General features: G+C 36.7%; 1 protein-coding gene across 4 annotated transcripts in view; it reads right to left on the reverse strand.

The window, feature by feature from the left end:
• Positions 1-17,714, reverse strand: part of KCNT2 (potassium sodium-activated channel subfamily T member 2) — a 348,393-nt gene extending 330,679 nt beyond the window's left edge. For all 4 annotated transcript variants that reach the window (XM_058533726.1, XM_058533725.1, XM_058533723.1 and 1 more), the window contains exon 1: positions 17,084-17,714. In XM_058533726.1, the coding sequence (XP_058389709.1) occupies positions 17,084-17,178 (95 nt within the window). In that variant the 5' untranslated portion in view covers positions 17,179-17,714. The remainder of the gene's footprint in view (positions 1-17,083) is intronic.
• Positions 17,715-22,104: the final 4,390 nt, after the last annotated feature.

A 22,104-nucleotide genomic window follows, 5' to 3' on the forward strand; every position in this document is an offset into this window, starting at 1 on the left:
TTTTTAGCTTTTGTTTTGCCAATGATACAAATATATAATGATACAAGGAAAATGCACAAGGAAAGTAAAAAGGACTAATATAGCCCTCTAGTCAACCATGTTATAAACTTGTGTTTTACAATGATCTAGAATCTGTGTAGTTATGGGGTCCAATTAATTTTTATCAAATAACAATAATACATGGAATAATTATTGTACATAGAAACTGAAACATATTTCTGGAATACAATATGAAAATATACATTAAAAGCCAGAAAATATTCTTACTCATTGATATGGTAATTCTACATTTAGGAATTTACTTTAGGAAAATCATCGGCAAGGTCTTAGAGATGCCTAGAAATATTTAGAGGCAAGAATGCAAAGCATCAGCATGAAAGCAACCTAAATGTCTAATGACAATATGATATATTCATATTATGGAATATTATACAATCATAAATAATCTGGTTTCAGGAATCTACTTAAAGATACGTTTCACCTAATAGATTTAAGTAGATCTACTTAACAACATGTTAAGTGAAACGGTAGTTGACGAAACTGTATTTTCTCTGGTATAACTCCATTCGTGTAAACGTAATCCTCAAAGTCACTACCTATAAAATAAATGTATGTGTATGTATGTGTGTAAAGAATTAAAGAATTTTACCTGTTCTTTTAACAATTTTATACCTTAAAATGTACGACTATATTAAAAAATGTTCTCAAAAATACTATTTAGCATACTATTTATAGTCTAGAAGTATTAGGATTAAAGGTCAAAACTTGATTTTTAAAATAACAGAATAAAATTATTTGAATGGGTTATTAGCAACTGAGTTTTCTAATAAGTTTAAACATAACATTTTGCCTCATTTTTCTGCTCTAAAACTAAAACTTATAAAAGTTTTTCCTTTTGTTATGAAAGTATACAACATTAGTACGTGTATTTGTGACATTTATTATATATATTTGGCTACCCTTACACGCTCCTGATATTCTGGGATCTCTATACGTGTTTTGAATAGATCTAACTGTCCCTTTAACTCATCGTCTCAGTAATTAATTCTATAGTCTATCATACTCGTCCCATTTCATTAAAAGAGGTCTTTAATTTAGGCATATCCATTTTTAAATCAATTTTTACTAAGAATTACCTAGGATGTGCTCCTACAAAAACCTTCTAAAAGCTATTTTTTTAATAAAATAACTCGGACTTTCCCTTGCTTTCCTCATTCCAATACCAAAGTAAACATTTTTTATAGCCGTCGCTGTTTTAAAAACAGCATGCACCTGTAGACTTTAGGAAACACCAAAACGCTAAAGTAGATATTAAAAGGCATAAAGCAAAGTCTACTACTATTTGTCAAGCTTTACCTCTTCCACACTCTAACTTGTCATGGCCCTTCTTCTTACAATCCATTTTAAATATGCCAAATCAGCAAAAATATAAAAAGGCAGGGGGAAAAAAGAACTATATTAAGGTCCTGCATCTGCCATAAGTGACCACCAGATGCATGCTACTGCCAGATAATATTACATTTATTAACGAGCAGAATAAATTGTAATTGTCAAATGATTTGTTACAAGAAAGAGATATGGTGCGGTAGTCACTGGGATGTAGGCCAGGTTTTAAAAGACAACCCCAAGCCTACCCTTCTCCTCCTCCTCTGGAGCCCGGCCCTGCTGGTTCCCCCGCAGCCTGGCAGGACCTTCAGTCTCTCCTTCGCTGCTCTTCTAGATACTGTAGGATATGCTCTTCCGCGTGAGGTGTTGGCGTGAGCAAGTGCTCCATCACTCATAATCTTGATGGTTGGTCTACTTTAAATTTTAGGTCAAACAAAGTTTCTGCTTCTAAATTGATATTCTGAGGTTAGTTGGCAGGAAAGAAGAGTTCACCTCAGCTACAGCTTATAGACGTATTCCCTTCCTTATCCTCTACTGCCCAGCACTGAAAATACCAAAACTTCCTCAACACCTATGTGATTAAATGCTGATTTCGATAAAAGAAGGCTTGCATTCTCAAAACTCCTTAATCAACATATCACAGGGACAATTTAGAGTGACCTACAATTTTCCAAAAAGCCCAGTTACAAGCTGGTGCAGTGTTTATTGCATTATAATTTTCATAAGGGAATTTGAGAACATTCATATATTGGGCCATTCTGTTTATCAAGAGAAGACTTAGGATACCTGCTGAAACTATAATTTCCTCTGAGAACGGTTCAGAAGTGAAGGAAAACAATCAAAGGGTTAAATATTTATACTCTAAGTTAAAACTATACTTGAAATTAGAATTATGGGTTTCCTACCCTTGCTGAACCTCCCTCCCTCCTCATCCACTCACCAACACAAACACATACACATTTTTTTTCCCATAAACACACTTGATTTTGTTCATCAACCTCGAAGTGGTAAAGTCCTTCAGAGGAGGCTAAGTCCACCTCCAGCCGTGGAGGTTGAATGGAATTCTTCTAAGCCATTTATAGCGGTCTCATCGCCCTTTGGTTTGGCCACAGCACAAAATCAACCCTAGCCAATAGCACATGAGAGTAAATCTGCTGGGATGCCTCTGGCAAGACTTTTCTCACTTTTCAGAAGGGCATAGCAAGGACAGTTCTTTTCTCTGCCTCTGGACTTTGTCACTGTATGTGATACAGTACTACCTGGAACTAGAGCAGCCATTCAGGGACCAAGGGGGACCAGCGCTAGGAGATAGAGTAACACAGGTCAAGGGATGCCGAGGGGAAAATGGAAATATCTTGGGCTCTAAAGTCAACCCTGAAACTACTCTAGTTCCAGACTTCTTGTTTTGCTGAGTGTATTAATTATTAAGGCTATCTTAGCTGAGTTTTCTACAATTTGCAACTGAAAGAATCAATAGAGGATTTCTGCTATTTTTGTCAGGCATTTAAATTATTTTCAGTTAGTTTCTATCTATAAAATGCACACGGGATTGCTTTACCTTTCCATCCATGTTGTGAAGAATACAAAAACAATAAATCTAAAATGTTTTAAATACAATATAGTCGCTTTTATGTGTACATATTACATACACAATATCATCACATAACTGTTTTCCCTCTGTGCTAGCTCCATAATTTGTTCATACTTATATTATTTTTATATAATGTGCTATACAATAATTACTTGTTTATTTGTCCTTCTTCCCTTTCTGAGATAACTAAAAGTTGAGAACATCTTATCCTTTGGTTTCAGAGACAATAGCACAGACCACAACTCATGCTCAGGACTTAACTAGTGCTTGCTGAATCGAATTAAATTTGATCAATAACAAAAATGAGTATATTAAATAGCACCTTTCTTAGAGGTTTGCAAGGCACATTGATTAGATACTAGAAATTTGTCCCCTAGAATTTATAATCCAAATGATTAATATCAAATTGTATTGAATGAACGTGATGGACACTAACAGAAATTAATCCTCTTTTCACATTTCCTCTCATTTCCTGACATGGATATTCTTCACTCCAACCCATTCTCGTGTGTTAATGACACTTCCAAAGCTTTTATTAGATTTTTTTTTTTGCCATTTTCACCATTACTGCTCTACCTGTTTTAGCCCATTAAAGTAGCTTAAGGAATCTCCCCACTCTTTCTCTTTCAGACCATGCCACACAGCTCTGAAATAATAATTCCACTAAAGCTACAACTTTGATCATGCCACTACCTTATTCAAAACCTTTACACAATTCCCCACAGCCTACAGAAAAAAAAATCAAACTCTTTCACTTGGCAATATAAGTTCTCCTACAGTCTTCCCCCCAAACTACTAATTTCCATTATTGATCCTCATGTATCCTATACTGTTTTCAATTTAGTTTACTTACCACATTTTTTCTAGAACATGCCCTGTTTTAGCAAGCTCTGTGGAAGACCCACTGTGCCTTTGTGCTGGCCTTTACTACTTTATTTCTAATCCATGAATCCTAATCTATAAAACTTACTTTCTTTCCAGAACTCTCCAAGAAGCTTTTTCTAATACTCCCATAATACTGTTCCTTGTACCATGTTCTAGTTTATATAATAGTTATTTTGTACGTCTTATGGCTCCAGCACAATATAAGCTCAGGGATAGTGTGAATCATATCATTCAAGTACCTTTCATACATCACTCTACCTCAGATGGGACCAGGAATAAGTTGAATTTGAACACAATTTTGGATGCACCGAGGAACTTCCCCCTCACTTCATTATATGGGTTTACTAAAAGGAGATGTTACTTGGAATACGTCATAGGAGGAATAGAATCAGCAAGTCAGAGAAACTTTATGAACATTTTAATTAGTCTTCTTTTTAAGCACACATTTAATTATATATTTATGTAAGTGACTAGAGTTTGTCTCTCTTCTACCTGCCATGAGGTAGTAAAGCTGTAAGTGTAAAGAGATGTATTACAAGTTTCTTTCTTATACTGAAAAGGAGAGTGAAGTTAAATCAAAAGTGCTCATTCCGTGTGACAAAAACAAACGAGTAAGAATCTGACTTGGTAAACAGACTAATAATAGAAATATACATGTTTTAGAATAATGTGCCGCCTCCTATTCAAAGACTTGGAACATGTTTAGATAACTGTCACTGATACATTTCACAATTTTTTTTTTATTCCTTGAGAGAATCATTCTATTCACACTAACATTCAAAATTAAACACACTCTAAACTATTACAAGCACTGTTCCTCAATGAGAAAAAAAACAGGTTTTTTTTATAATTTTTATTTATTTTTTATTTTTGTCCCCCAAAGTCCCAGCAGATAGCCGTATGTCCTAGTTGCACAGCCTTCCATTTGCTGTATATGGGACGCGGCCCCAGCATGGCCAGAGAAGCGGTGCGTCGGTGCGCGCCCGGGATCCGAACCCGGGCCGCCAGCAGCAGAGTGCGCGCACTCAACCGCCAAGCCATGGGGCCAGCCCAGAAAAAAACATTTTTTGACAGGATTTAAGACCAAAAAAAAAAAAATTCTTTTGGTTCATCCCAATTATGTAAGTATTCCTGCCACTACCCATCTGAGCATGAGCTCAAGTTGGTCTTCACAACACCTCCACGAGCCCCTTGGACAATGGCGCTGCTGGCTGCCAAGCAGATTGACGGCTTTCACTGAGCAGCTCCTTATGTAAATTTCAGAACTCACTTTAACAGTCGCTTGAACTGTCACAGTATGAATTACGGACTGAAGCACATTCTGCTTTGCCATTTCCAAAGGAGAGCTCCTTGTGAATATTAAACTAGATGTGGGAAAGGCACTTTCAAGTCAAGTAATTTAAACTCCCATACCTGGGTTTAGAATGAGCTTTAAAAAACTATTTTGTTACCAGGGGGGAAAAAAATCTCAAATTCAAATGACCCCTTATTTTTATTATAGTAATATATACATATGTGTGGTGCACATATATATTCATAGCTGTGACATTTTTTTCTTTTAAAAATATCTTCCTTATACTACAGAATTAAAATTCTTGGGGTCTTTGTATAAAACACTTGTGTTAAATAATGTAGGAGGATCCAAATTAAAGTAAAGACATAGTTTTTCCCTAGAAAGTTATGTTATACCTGAAATAACATGAGTAATTATCAAACAACATAATGATAAATAAAATATACTGAATAGCCTGAGTGATTCAAAGATTTCATTAATAACTCTGGCTCTGTGTCCGGTTTTGGGTCCTGTCGCAAAGGAAGGGATGACATGGACAGGAAGAAATGCAAGACAGCCTCAGATCATGGTATGATCTAAGGAAAGTCAATGAAGCAGATATCAGCAGGTGAGGTGAGGCGTGATTTCTGTGGATAACTACAGTGATTAAATTTCAAATAGCAGTTTAGGAAGAATTAATGAAGGAATCAATTAATGAAGAGCATTGGATACTGAGCAGACTAGTTTAAATGTCACATAAAAAGCATTAGTGACATAGCATAGGTTTTAAAATATAAATAGTATATGTTAAAATCATGTTCAGGAAGATTATCATGAAAATGCATAGGTTGAACGGGGCTTGAGTTGGCCGTGGAAGCTGGAATGCAGAGAACAGACTTGCAACAATGGAGCCTGCTAGTAAGTGTTGTACTAATTTACATAAAAAGAAATGAAATCCTACTAAAAACGAATAGATGAAGATCAAGAACTAACTAGGAAAGTAAGCTTAAAAATTAGTACAAAACTACTGTAAAGTTTTGAAATGGAGAATTTGGGAGGATTATAGTGATATTGGTGGTGATGGATAAATTCAAAAGATATTCTAGTTTGAGGCTATTTATATTATGTCAATTACTTAGCAACCAGAAGTCTGCTATAATAACTATGTGCTTAATATATATCTCTATCTATGCATATAGAGATATATAAGGCTATACAAATAACTAAATTCAGGATAATTACAAAGTCTTAATAGAATGTTCAATTGTATGATATTTACTTTAGGCATTTGTAGGAAAGGAAAATAAATGAATGAATCTAATATGTTTGAGGTGAGAATAACTACAATTCAGGCATGTGTTTTTGTTAGAATCCTTGTAGACCATCCATAAAGCAATGGCCATCCTTGCCTTTGACTACATTTACACTTTATGTTCTTGACAAAGAATATAACTCTAAACTCTTTGCATTCTTAATTAATCAAAGCCACCTATATTAAAAAAAGTTTTTGTGGGAAAATTACATGAAAGACTCATAATCTATCAGTAACTTCAGGTGTTCCTTTTTTTGTCCTACAAGATATATCTGAAATACATTTATGTGTGTCCTGTATATCTACTTTAAGTGAGTAATTCTTTCTAGTTATATCAGCACCTGGCGGTGAGAATGTTATAAAAGTTTTATGAAACTTGCTACTCTTTTATGATAGGAGAGAGGTTGAGAATGTTGTTCACTAACCGAAGATCCATGGGAGCAATGTCCTTTCAATTTGAACACCAAGGAAAGCTGTATTTCTCCTGAACTACTAGTTTATTTCTCATCTTATGTGACTGATCATGTCGTCTTCTTTGCTCCAGCTAACTTTGTGGCCCATCTCCAGTAACTATATAGGAACTCACGGAATTCATATTATGTACCAACTCTATACTGGAGTTGGTTTTTCCCCCTTATTATCTTTTAGTTCTGCTGTATTTTCTATTTGTTTTGTACTATCCCATGTATTTATGTGAACCATTGCAAATCTTCTTCGGAACAGGTGAAAAATACTAACAGGTAGGGCTAAGAGTTAAGCCCAGTCAAGTATTCACATGGCCACATCTAAACTTCATAACGTCTCCGCAAGAGAGTGTTCATTATCACCAGTACAATGGTTGAGAAAAATGAATTTCACACAGGTACAAATACCTTAGGAAGTAGAAGTATAAGTAGGAAACCCCAAAATTCTACTGAGAAACATGAGGAAAAAAACAACAAAAAACAAAGAACATCCAGCCATATCAAAAGAAAGATAATTGTTATGGACTTTAAGTAACAAAGAGCTATTGGAGACGGATGACCCCAGCCAAAGCTTCCAAAGTGGACATTTTAGGAGTCTTGGTGAGTTAATTATATGATCTTATATGATGTCTTTTAGATTCATATATATTCTGGTTTTATTTAGATAGATAGATAGATAGATAGATAGATAGATAGATAGATAGATAGATGGTAAATAGATAGAATCTCTGCTTTAGTTGTTTTACTAATTTCCTATTTCAATCTGTCAAAAGAACAATGCTCTACATCTAGAGGAAAAACATTATTTTCTCCCAGGAAATATTACCTACTTTGAAAATTCCACAACTTTCCTTTCGAGTAAGCATTGTAATACTGGCCTAGAGGGATGCAGATGCTATGTGATTTTGCTACCTTCAAAAGCATTTACATTTGTTTGCATTTTGTTCTTTGTGTTATTTAATAGCATTAAACCACATTTGTTTATGTTATAAATATAGTTGGTAGGCATAATACTTAGATTCTGGTTCTACTTCTTATAATTATATAACTTGGAACAAGTTACATACGTCTGTACCTCAGGTAACTCATCTGTAAAAAGGAAAAAATAATAGAATTCCTCAGCACCAATGTGAAGATGAAATGAAATAATACATGTAACATGCGTAGGACAACATGTGATAGGTATTAAGCCCTTGGTAAATGTTCACTGTCTTTATGATGGGTACCATACTCAATATCATCATTCATTGTCACTTGATCTTCTGTATTTTCAGTAAAAATAGGTGAAATAGCACATGAACTCTTGTGAGGAGAGAGCCAAGAAATAGAAACAAAACACTGAACTCTTCCATCTGTAATTTGCCAAAGTGATCACCACGTGCTGCGGCAATGACCAAAGTCGTTGCCATCACCCCTTGCTGGTACTTGTGCAGCTTACTGATCACCTTATCTGATTCCCAGGAGATCGAGTGGTATTTCAATTTCTGACAGACCTGAGACAGCAGGCTGTCCATTATTAAACCACACATCTGGTCCCTGTTGTTAATATCTGGTTGTTTGCAATACGTGGACAATCTACAAGTTTTCCCACAGGGAGTTAAATGAGGTTGAAATGTGTTAATCTGCTTTTATCCCTATTCACACAGTGATTTACAAGATGGGCTAAGTGTACCCTTGTAATAACAATTCATCATTATGATTCTGTGCAAAGTCCAGTGCCAGAAAGCCAAGAATGAGCAGTCCTTTGTTTCTCAGACTCACTGTTTTTTTGGCTTTGTACGCAAAGTCCATTTCTTCCACAAATTTACATACTGTGAAAATTGGAAGTAATACAACCCTGAGCTCTAGGAATTCATGTACAGAGGAAAATGTTTCTCACTCTTCAAAGCTGTGGCATGATTGCAGAACTGCTGAGAGTACTAAACCACAGTTCCAAAGACAGAACCAGTTAAGACTAAACAGGAAAGGGTCACAGAGTTGGGGACTCGCTGCCAGCCACAGTCCGCTATAGACCAGCCAAGCTTGACAGTCAAGGATTCTGTTCCTGTTTTCCTTCACTGCTTCTGTTTGTCAAAAAAAGATGAAAACAAATACTATCGACCCAAGACAAAACTGTGGAGAGAGATCCCCCTGTCCTTGGTATCCCTTTTTTGGGGGTCTTCTTCTCCCCCACACCCAGGAGCATTTTCTCTCCATTCCTTTCTAGCATCTAACTTCTCCATTTCCCAATTCCAAACTCATCTCCACTTCCCAGCCAAAGGAGACAAATTTAATACCACTGGTGCACTGAATTAGTTTAGAAAAATGATGTATTTTGTCCAAGTATGTGCACTGGTTCCTCCTTCCCTTGAAGTTATACTACATCCTAGATTCTCTTTAAGAGTCAGCTTGTTCTAGTTGTATCTAGTTCTTGAGGAATCAAGGTCAGAATTTCTAACCCATTCTTCTGCTTCCAGATGATCAGATACTAAGGATCCAATGCCATTTTCACAGTGTTCTCTTTCTTTCTTTTCTTTTTTTTTTTTTTTAAGTGAGGAAGATTGGCTCTGAGCTAACATCTCTGCTCATCTTCCTCCATTTTGTATGTGGGACACCGCTACAGCACGGCTTGATGAGCAGTGCATCTGTCCGCACCTGGGATTTGAACCTGCGAACCCCGGTCCGCCAAAGCGGAACGTGCGAACTTAACCACTACGCCACTGGGCAGGCCCCTTCACAGTGTTTTCTTGACTTCACAGAGCCTGGGTTTTTATTTATCTGCTGTAAGCATGTACATGGTCACTCTTCTACATGAGAGATATGAAATCAAATATCACAGTGGCCCCAGGTCATCCAATGCCCACACGCTGGGGCAAATTTGAGGCCAAATGTGCATGAACAAAGCTGTACGTTGGAGAGATGGTCAGGAGGTGGTTGTATACAGGGAATACAAGGAAACCTCAGCTCCTAAGAAACCATAGCCTTTGTTCTGTAATACATGAGTGTATAACTAAGAAAACTACACTGACATATATAATATTAGAAAAGCTGTCAATATTAATGATTGTTTTAGGTAAAAGAAAACTAATAATGTGGTTTGGCTGACAAAGTAAAGCTCGTGATTGTAATATGTGGCAAATTTCTTGGTTTCTATGTTAATTAGAATGAAGTAGAATAATCATTATTTATAAACGTATATTAGGTATATTTAATATGGACTATATTAAACGTTTGACAGATTTAACAATGTTCCATATTTTATTTAATTGCAAGAGTAGTATATATATCTACGTTCAGTCTTTATAATTTGTTTGTTCATAAAGTTTGGTCACTTACGTACAACTTGAAGGATTTAAATTTAAGAATTTACATACCACCACTACGTCTACCAGAAAGAAGTTTCTGGTCCTGCTTCCCCACATCTACTCTACCTGGGCACTACACTCAATATGAGAAGGGACTCCAATCCCCTACCTTCACTTACATCTCATTTTCTACAATTCCACACAACCAATTTTGAATTTGTACTGAGGATGAGATTTTGTCAGTGCTCCAGATACAACCTTTTCTTCTCACTCTGTTCTCCAAGTGATTTTCTCCTAAACTGCAACCTGATTGCTGCCTGATGATTAAGATCCTTGTGAGAAGAATTGTTTTTTTATGACCCATTAAAAAAAAAAATCCCATATCTAGTCAAGGATTGTCAAAGACTAAAAGTAATTATCTCTCTGGATCATTATCTATTGTTTTGATTACTTTTACAGAGAAAATTTTAATCACCAATTTAAAACTTAGGGAAAGCAGTTTTAAAACATCTTGTTGAAGGAATTAAATATTGCTCAGAAAAGGTCAAGCTAATTTAATTTCACACTATAAATATACAAAGCAACCGGTTCAATGTCACCGTGAAAAATATTTCTTTTTGTTTCATTTTCTAAAGGTAACTTAGACAAGCATGGCACATAAGCAAAACGACATTGGCAATATATAAATACACTAATAAAACAGACAAACCATCAATGACAAAATGATTTATGAACATATAAAACATTTTAATAAACAAGAACATGATTTGTAAAAGCCAACAAAAATACTGCATTCACTATTAACAACAGCAAAAATATAAAATCTAGCTACAGGTACATGTTATAACTAAAAGTATTGTTAGTTCAATTTTTATTTTGTACCAATAATAAAGACCAAACTATAAGTGTTTAGACTTCATTTGTATTATTTCTCATCCTACCTTCCAAATCTATTTTTGCAGAAGTTGAGTTAAATTACTAAGAGAGAAGGAAAAAAGTATGTTCATGATTTTGATCAAACAATTATGCTAACTGAAATCATTTTCTTGGTCATCCACCTGGAAGAAAATTTTTGCACTCCCCCCTCAAGACTAACCTGAAGCTGCAAAGGAGAAACTGTTTAGTAGAAAGTTTACTCTCTCCTTAAAATGTCACATACCTTATGCGGAAAATGAAATTAGTACATTCCAACTCCCTTTATCCAAAATTTATTATATTCAGAGGTACTTTGTAAAGTTAAAAGTGTAATACTCACAGAAGAGGTATTACTAATGCATAACCATATACAGAAAGTGGATATATGGGAGTGGTTAAATGGAATTAAACTTTAAAAATAAATTCTAAGTAATTTGAAAAGCTACATTTCAATTTTATCTATAAGACCAGGACAAAAGGAAGGAATCATACAGGTTTTCCACAAAATATTAATATCTGAATTCTTGGTAACTATTAAAAAACAATAATTATTAAACAACACATTTTTCTCCACATTTTATTTATTATACTATATATATCTAAAGTCATTTTTTGCACCATTACCTATTTCAGTAGTAGGTAATTTTCTTTTGCTTTATTCATGGAGATTTCCCTCACTATAATAGATAGTGCTAAGAAACACAGCATTGTCTGGATTCTCTAACAATAAATACTTTTTTTGTGTGTGTGTGTGAGGAAGATCAGCCCTGAGCTAACATCCATGCTAATCCTTCTCTTTTTGCTGAGGAAGACCAGCTCTAAGCTAACATCTATTGCCAATCCTCTTCCTTCTTTTTTCCCCCAAAGCCCCAGTAGATAGTTGTATGTCATAGTTGCACATCCTTCTAGTTGCTGTATGTGGGACATGGCCTCAGCATGGCCGGAGAAGCGGTGCGTCGGTGCGCGCCCGGGATCCGAACCCGGGTCATCAGTAGTGGAGCACGCACACTTAACCGCTAAGCCACGGAGCTGGCACTTAACAATAAACACTTAAATCATTTTTATAGATCTTGCATATGCACGGTTGATTCCACTATATAATTAAACAGTAAAAATAACATTTTATTCTTTTTAATAACACAAAGTATTTTACAAATGTATTTATTGACCTGAATTTACAAACTCAGAATTAAATTTACACTAAATGACTACTTTTCAAAATAATATATAATTTATTAAGGGAGAGAAAATTGGTAAGTTACATAAATGTGCCATATGCCAATCCAAAACCCATTCCCCCAATTTAATTTGATTATATAAAGTAACATATTTGCATTGTATGATATCTAAAATTACACATACTCCACAAGCTATCCAAACATTTCCCTCATTTCATAAATACTCAAACTATTAATTGATTGAATTGTACTCTTTGTTCAAATCCTTCTATGTTTTCAGTTACAACAATGCATTAGGTGACTTGCTTGCATTACTTTTAAATGCCACCTATAAAATATGAAAGAATACTTAAAATTACTGAAGTTGAAACTGATAGATATTTGAAAATAGAATGGTGTTAATTAAATAAATGGCCTACTCCTGCATGACTGACACTGAGAATTGTCCATTAACAGTAATTTATCCACCGTTGTGATAATTTATCCAATATCAAGTGTAGTGTGTTCCAAACTTCAAAATTACCAAGTCATGATGAAGGATGAGAAGGGCTGTTCTAACTGGCTGAAGGCATTTAAAACCTGAAATTTACCAATCTTTAACTGCAGGAGAATATTCTAAATCTTTATTGTTTTATGAGTCTTAGAAACATTAAAACAGAAAATAATGGATTTTAACACTACAACAATTCTACATATTACAGAATGGCTCCCATATAAAACCAGTTAAATGAGTCTCTAGTCATGTTAGATTCAACCATAGAGTAACTTTGAAGACACTAAGTATTCTAAATATTAGATTCAAAATATATTGAATACTTTGTGCCATCTCTAATATAGCGACTTCAGCCACTTATTTTCAAGCAAACACTGAATATGCTACCTACAAATGGTGCACAATCTTCTCAACAGTCTTAAAATGGAAATTCTTCAAGGACATCATCATAACACAAACAATACTGTCAGTGTTCTGGGGCAAAGTTCACCTCTAATTGTATCTGTGAACACCTCCTGACCAAGCACTGTTTCATACTCTTTCCTAAATTCTTTCCAAAACCTAACTTAATGAGGCCCTGAAGAGTAGCATGCATTCAATCATTAGTTGAATGGATAAAGGACCATTAAAGAAATATTATATGAACAATTTGAGTTAGATTTTTGAGTTTTACTCAAGATGGCAAAGAAATAAATGTGCATCATATATATATAACAGACATCCCTAAGGTATAAGCAGTGTTGTCATTTAGCAACTCTCAAACTTATTTCATGGCTCCCAGAACTAGTGTTATTCACGTGCTAAATTATCTGCACTCCTGTGTCTCTGTTCCCTTACGTCCTACTCAGAAAAGGATATCAGAATACAAAGGAAGGAGAGGTGATTATGTAAGGATGGCATTGATATATATATTACATATACATTACATATGCATTATATATATTTCATATAGAATACAGATATATTACATATAAATCATGTATATACACATATATATTACATGTACATTATGTTTGTGTGTATGTTTCCCTATCAAAAGGTGGTACAATATAAATTCACAGAAAATCTATGGTGTGGAGTACACACTTCCTGTATCCCGATAAACCCACCAGTATTCTGTCTATAACAACACACCTTCACACATCGATTCTATGCCTCACTCATTTTCACATGCCAATCAACCAGGCCCTATTAATATTGAATTTAAAATTTTAAAATGAAGAGCAAGGTAGAAAGTATCTAGTTTCCCATCATCTAATTCCCCCATCATTTCTAGGCTGTGACCCTAGATCAAAAGATACCTATCTGGGCTCCGATTCCCCCAGAAGCGGACCTTGAAATTAGGATTGCAGCCTAAGTAGTTTATTTGGGAAATGATCCAGAAAATACCAGTAGGCAAGAAGGAGGAAGGAAGCCAATAAAGCTTGCAATATCAAGTCAGTTACCACTCTGGGCAATGGGAGCTCAGTCCCACTGGACAGTGTAGAACACGCTTCAGAATTACCCCAAACACGGAGCGAGGAAGCTAAGGTATTCATCTAACAAATCCCTTTTTACTCAGTGGCACTTCTGGCTTGCTCTCCAAGTGGGCCTGGTATGCTCTTAAGGCCAGGGAGAAAACAAAAAAAAAAAACAGAAAACCTCAGGCAGAGGGTATTCATAGAAAACAGCCTAGGGAATATGGGCCGAGCACTAAAGGTATCTGTTGGTTGAAACTGTCTACCTATTCCCATATGAAAGAGTGCTTCCTTCTCAACTCTAGGAAATGAGTCCACGGAGATAACTGAGATTGCTACTCAGAATTAATTGCAAAGAGAAATTTGTGACCACATTAAAGACAAAAGATAGGACTTTCCTTCCTGCGTGTTAGTTTAGGGTTTCGAAGAAAAATAAAAAAGAATTGCAAACTGCAAATCAGAAGTGAAGAAGGGAACTAACATTTAATGAGCACCTAAACTATGCTAGACGCTATAAAATTATCCTTAGAAATTCAAATTAATTGAGTGGAAAGAACTTACAAGCTTCTTGAAGAATTTGAGTCACAAAGAACTTAAGCTCAAGTGTCATCTATACACTTATAAAATATATTACCAAGACAAGTATTTAATTTCCCAGAAACTTAGTTTCCTAGTCCTTAAAATAATTACCCACTATTCAAAGATTGTATGAGAATTGACTGAGATAACATATAGCACAGGTTAATATATTTGCTCACACACACACACATATAACATACAGCGTAGTTAACATATAGCACTAACCAGTGCTTAGTGCCAACAAACAACTTAGTGTGCTAGTCTTGTACCTTACAGAAACAAGATTATTGAATCTCATAATGGCTGAACGACTTGCCCAAGGCCACTCAGCTAGTGAATAAATAAGCAAAGGATTGAAGCCTGGGTCCCTATTAATCAAAGGATCTTATCTTCAAAGATGGGCAACAAATGGAACCAAAACTAAATATTAAGTTTTCATAAAGCCACCAAATTAGTCAAATCTTTAAAAATGGAGAAACAATTTTTGAAATGTTTAATGCTGCACTTTAATAGTAAATTTGCCTAATTTTTAAGTTAAAGTTGGGCTAGCATAAAATTTTATCATAATAGATAGTTTAAATAAATATACAAAATTTTTATTAATATAGCAGTGACTTATTTAGAGAGTATTCGAATAACCAAAATTCTTAATTACTGAAATATATCTTCAGCATCGTTAGAAAAATGAGGGCAACCACATGAACAATTAATATCTTAGATACAATATTAAAAACAAACAATGCTACCACCATCAAGTCCAAAATATATCCTCTATGTATTCAGCCTGCCTCACACTTTCCACAATGAGGATTTCTATTCTACATGACGATCCTGAGGTCCTGAAGTAACAAATATAGATTCAATCGCTATGATCACTGTGTTTCACTTGATAAGCCATTTAACTAGCCTAATACAGTTTATCTAAATGTCAACTAGCATTGCAAATTTGTTGAAATAGTCTTTTCTTTATCTTCAGTCAACCAGAACACCTTACTTACCATGCACACTAGTAAATTGGTATTTGTTCTTTTAATTTTTAAGCAATATATATGTTTTTGCCTAAAAAGAAGACATTGAATTGAAATATTATCCTCTACAAAACATCCATATCCCTTTAAATTACTAATATGAAACCAAAGAAGAAGGCCATAATTGATGCCCAAGACAAAATCCCCTGTGTGTAGGGACAGGAGTTGGTATTCGGAGCTGAGACGGTGGGGAAAAGAAGGAAGGTATTGCCCAGTGGTGAATGGGGAGGAGATTTTGAACTGAACCAATAATGGATCTTTTACGTATTAAAATAGAACATCAATACCAAACTGAACTTCAAGGAAACATTTCAGTTGAGTTGAGAGCCTAGTTAGTATACATATATTATTTAAAAATAAGGAAATGTGGCATGCGATACATGAAATGACAATTCCAGAAAATACGAAATTCAATGAAACATAAAAAGTACTTTTAAATGAGACAGAGACAGCTGGAGGAATTTCAAAAGTTTATGCAAAGCAGTGATGCTATAGTTAAAACACATGAGGAATATTTTGCTAAAAGCGAATATTCTAGTTTTGAAACTTAGTTTTAATTTTGTGACATATATATTAACTAGGTTAAAAATACATTAATCGTGAAAAGGTTGGATCATGCTATACAAACATCATTATTAATAGAAGTCACAGTGATCTGTTCCAAGTGGGTATTTTCAATTGCAAACATTGTCATTTTCACTAACTACCTGTTACATATATAAACCAATTGTCTACCTGCAACTCCAAATGTTTAAAGAGCATAAAATCCCCAGTGGCAGGTCAAGATAGCACTGACCAGGAGCAAGTAAATAGGTGCAGGAGATTTTAAGTTTCTAATGTGCTTTTTCAGTCAACTTGGATACATTTTCGAATTTGATTAACAACACCTGAAGGAAAAAAAAATGAAAATTGTTTGGCACTGATATTGCGTGCCATTTGGACGTATTGCACTTCTCATACCAGCCTTACACACACCCTAGGAAAGCACAGATAGACAAAAGAATAAGCACCAAATAAATACACTGCAAGAATAAGAAAGTGAAAAAGGGAAAGAGTTCCTTGTCTATAGCAATTGCTCTATAGAGTCAAAATGGAGAGACATAGCCAGGAGCCTCTTTACTCCCTCCCCCAGTCTCTGGCTCCCTTCCCTCCTCTCCCTCCTAACCCCCCTGGAGCCTCTCCATCTCTGTCTCTTTTTCAGCTGTATTTACGGAACAGCACTGCACCACACCACTCACCTGTCGTCGTTTTGCCATCCTTGGTCCCCTAGCAGCAAATCCCGAAACCTGTACCTGGGAGGCAGAGGGGGCACTTCGCTCTCCAAATCAACCATCCTTCCTCAAAGAGTGGGACACACAAAACAACAAATGGAGGAGAGGAGGCAGAAAGAAAGAAAATATTGCGGAGTAGAGGGAGAGGACTAATAAAATGCTGTGGCCGACAGAGGGACAGGAGAAGGGGACGGGGCCTGGGATAGGGGGAGGGGGTCTGCTTTGAGCCGGAAGCTGAGGCTGAAAGGGGGCTGGCTCCTTTCTCCTGAGGGTGTGATGGGGATGATGCAAAGCTAGCCCAGGAGCAAAAGTCTGGCTCTGGCAAGATTCAACGCTGCCAAGGAACCGCCCCCAGGCTCGGCACCGCCTCTGGTCCCCAGGACTTGGGGGAGGCGGGAATGCAAAAGTTACTTGGCCGAAAAAAGCCGCGCGATGCCTAGAAAGAGGGGAGGGGGTGGGAGTGCGCGCGGCGTGCTGGGGAAGCACCTTCCTGAAAGGCAGGTGAAGATCCTCCTCCGAGGGCAGCCTCCCGCTGCAGCTCCCCCGGGCGGGCGTGCACCCGGCACAGCCCGGGGCCCGCGCCAGGAGCCGGTGGGCTTTGGTCCCAGACGCAGCCCACCCGGCTCTCCCCGCAGGAGCCCGTCGGCGCTGCCACCGGAGGCCGGGCCAATGAGACTCCCCCTCATTAGCATAACACGGTGACGGCATGGAGGTGCCTTGGGGACAACCAATGGGGGCGAGCTTAATTAGCGGATTCCCGGGCTCCAGACCCATTTCTGGGAGGAAGGGGATCTAGGATGCTTGGAGTGTTCCAAGGTGCCCCGAGCTCCTTTGCTTTGGTAGCCTTCAGCTCGAGTAGGCGGGGCGAAAAATGCACGTTCCTGGAGAGGGAATCCCCGCTCCCAGCCCCAGGAAAGTCCCTGTTTTTGCCTCACCATCTGAAAGAAAGGGAGGTGTTTCCCTGATTCTGGAAGAGAATTAAGGGCCACTTTAGGCCGCTGAAGAGAAACATTTAGATGATGGCTGGGAAAGCACATTGAAACGCGTGGAGGATTATATACCAGTAAATTACTGCCGCTGCTACTGGTAGCGATGTGGGCTTCCAGGTTGCCTGGGCTTAACCTTCCGTGTGCTCCTATTAGTGGTCCACACAGTCAGAGGAAGAGGTGAACCCGAGAATCCAGAGTCTGTTCTTCAGTATCAACCTCTACTCATGTGAACCTTGCTGTACAAGCCGTGGTTCTATTTGTGCCTACCGTTCTTCCACCAAGAACTGATTTCATCAGGGTATATATATACAGACACTGAATGCTTACCATCCGAGAGGCACTGGGCCTGAGGATACAGAGATTTTATTATCGCCCATGCCCTTAGGGATCTCATAGTAACAAACTTATAAATGAGGTGATACAACAGAAGACACAGTAATCAGACCACATACAAAGAGTTTGGGAAATACCTATGAGATAGCACACTAATTCATGGAGGAGTCAAGAAAGACATTGAAAATGAACTAAGCATTCTGTACTTGTTTGCAACTCACTTAAGGGAAGGGAAGAAAGCAGTGAGCAAGCAGAGAGAATAGTATGAGAAGAGGCAAAGTGATTTTAAAAAATGTTTGGTTTATTCAGAAGACAGTGATTAATTTGATGTGATTATTTCTCAGTGAGGTCGTGTAGTGGAGGGTTGATACAGAAAGTTAGAAATGCAAGAAGAAATCGGCAAAAAGGTACTATCTGATAAAATAGGCTGAGTCCCTAAACCTGAAGAATTACAGTGGAAATAGAAGAATCATATCCTATGTCTCTGCCTTCCAAATCCTGCCCACCCTTCCAGACCTGTCTCAGATGACATATCCTCGATGAGATTTCCTGATTCTCCCATCTAGTTATGATGCCTTCTTCTTTTGAACCCTTCATACCTGTTGTATTTTGCTTGTAGTGTTTATTATCTTCTGGCCTGTTATATGATTAACTAATGCATTTTTCTTACATATTACTCCCATCCCTGTGGCTTATCTTTCTAGCACAGCACCTTCAAAATAGCAAAATCTTAACAAGTATGTGTTGAGATGCCTTAAAAGCTTTTAAACCTAAGAAATTAATATTATTTCACATTTGCTTTGGCTCCACAGTTATGTGTTTGCTTATGTTTCTTTTGCATGAACTTTGTAATCACTTTGCCAGATAAGAATGTTATATCGCTACATTGTTAGTTTGTGGGGGGGGGGTAGATTCTCTGGTTTATATTTTGGACGTTATCAACTGCTATTAAGATATCTCTATGAAGCTTACTTTTTTAATGTTCCAGGTTAATATTTATATTTTTATTTCTCTTATTATAACCTGCCTTTACGTATTTGGCATAAATCTGAAATATGTACATATCAGTAACAGACTCAGAAACAAGGCACTAAAAAAAGAAAAAAGCGCTACTGTTGAGTGTTACACTCCTGAGATGCTGGAGGTTAGAGAGTAAAGCAGAAACATTTTACTTAAAAGAGAGCTGTGCACCCGTATTTTATTGTCACCTTTGGGACAATCTTAATTATTTGGCTTCCAGGTGCTCAGATAACATTTTAGGAGGGAGCAAGTACATTAAAAAGAAAAAAACTTTAAAGAAATAAATAAAAACCTGCTCAGTTGAAAATGTCACAGCTCAGCTATTAAGGATTCACATGATACGAAGTACCCTAATGTGCCTGCCCAACCAGCAGGAGAACCTGCATTAATGATACACTAATTTTCTGTGTGCCTCAAAATTGTTGTCAAAGTGAAGAATCTTATACATACTTCTAAATTTAAAGAAATTAAAAGAATAATGCAATATAAGAAATACTCTCCTGACATTCTTAAAATATAGCAATTTTTGGGCATTGAAACAAATTTATAATTGGAAGATCCTTTTGCTCTCTTTTATATTTTCTTTTCAGTTTTCTGTAGGCAGACGTTTTATTTTTTTTATTTATTTTTTTTTTTGTGAGGAGATCAGCCCTGAGCTAACATCCGCCAATCCTCCTCCTTTTTTGCTGAGGAAGACGGCCCTGGGCTAACATCTGTGCCCATCTTCCTCCACTTTATATGGGACGCCGCCACAGCATGGCTTACCAAGCAGTGCGTCGGTGCGCGCCCGGGATCCGAACCAGCGAACCCCGGGACGCCGCAGCGGAGCGCGCGCACTTAACCGCTTGCGCCACCGGGCCGGCCCCAGACGTTTTATTTTTTGTCATTATTTTCGAATTTTAGTTCTCCCACCTGTCCTTCTACACTTTTATTCTTTTTTTTTTTTTTTCATGTCATGTCATGCCATATCCTGCTGTTAAAATTTATTTCCCCTTTCACTCTTTTTATCTTGGTTTCTTTTTTTTTTAACTGTGCTCTTTTAATCTCCATTTCATAGACTCTTTCTCTCTCTGTGTGTGAAAGCTTTCATTCTACTATAACATCAGATTTGATTTTTAGAAATAATTTTAAACTTGGTTCCGTACATTCAATTTTGCACCTTTCTCACTGGTGTTCTTAAGCCAACTAATCAACATCTAGTGTAGGTCAGAGCAATAGACTAGTCTTGGTCTCATACCAACAAAAGAGTACTTCCCTAAAATCTTCTGAATCATTATGTGATGGAGAGATAGTCTCAAGAATTAAGATTTGGGAGAAGACTCATTCCCTAGTTTAAGAATTTTTTTCTAGAAAACACATTTTAGAATATTTTCTTTCTTCCCCTTTTTCCAATAGAAAAAATATTTTTTTAAATCTCTGATTTCCAGTACATTGAATGATTATACTAACATTTAAATATAAAAAGAAAAGATTCATTCCTATGGGTGAAGAATGAATTTATTCATAAAAAACAATTTATTGATAATTGTCTTGTGAATAATGAACATAGTTGCAATCATAGAATATGATGAGGTTTCTTTACTCAAAACTAAAAAGTATGTGCATATTATGTATATCATTTTATGATAAAATTCTCAAAACTGTCATGATTATGTCTAATAACCTTGTAAACATTTAAAAATGAATTTTAAAAAGAAAGAAATAGCTTTCTGTATGTTAGGCTACTCACTTCATTAGATGCTTCATTTGTGTAGTCAGAAAAAGACAGGATAATCCACATCCACATCCAGATAGCATCATTAAGCTACATAACAACATCTCTGTGTGAAGGAGACATGTGTTCAATTATTTTTTTTAACAGATTTGTTAAATAGTCACTATGAATTGAACTTCTCATCCTGTAATGGGGGAGAGAGAGTTCATGCGGGAGGACAGACCATCCAGGAGTTACACTAGAATGTGATAGGTCACACTAGTGACTGTCACTGGCTGCTGTGTTGCTAAGGAAAACATAAAGACATCTAATTCTAGTTTTAGAAAATCAAGGAAGGCTTTCTGGAGGAGCTGACATCTACATTGAAGAATGAAAAGGAAAGGTGAGTGAGTCAAATGGAGGTAGAAGCAGTAGCAACTATACAGGTATAAATAATAGATGTAAGAAAGCAATGGCAGATTCCAGCAAATGCCAAAGTATCATGTAGTTTTGTCACCAGCCATGGACTCTAACCTGCTTCTCTTGTCTTATCTAAACTTTAACCTTTTTGTGTTTGACCTAATTCTCTTGTCTTCTTGAAAGGTGCAGATGTTTCTTTATCTAACACCGTGGGGTCTTGAGCTCATGCAGTTTCAGCTATGTTCCAGGAAGAAGCTCTAAGCGACAACCACCCTGGAACCAGACCAACCAGACTGACCCAGACCACAACCACAAGACTGACACCTGCACAGATCGGCCAAAATTTGTACTAAAGTAACCTGCCCTCATTAACATCATAAATTCTCCTCCTCTGGGAAGGGCAAAGAAGCCATTTTTGGGTCATGCAATGTATGTAAAAGCACGATTTCAAACTACACATGTACAAGGTTATACCCACCTCTACATGTGATGATGAAACTTCCCCTTTGAATATTCATTCCTTGCTCCAAATA

Source organism: Diceros bicornis, chromosome 38, assembly GCF_020826845.1.
Source record: "Diceros bicornis minor isolate mBicDic1 chromosome 38, mDicBic1.mat.cur, whole genome shotgun sequence".
NCBI lineage: Eukaryota > Metazoa > Chordata > Mammalia > Perissodactyla > Rhinocerotidae > Diceros > Diceros bicornis.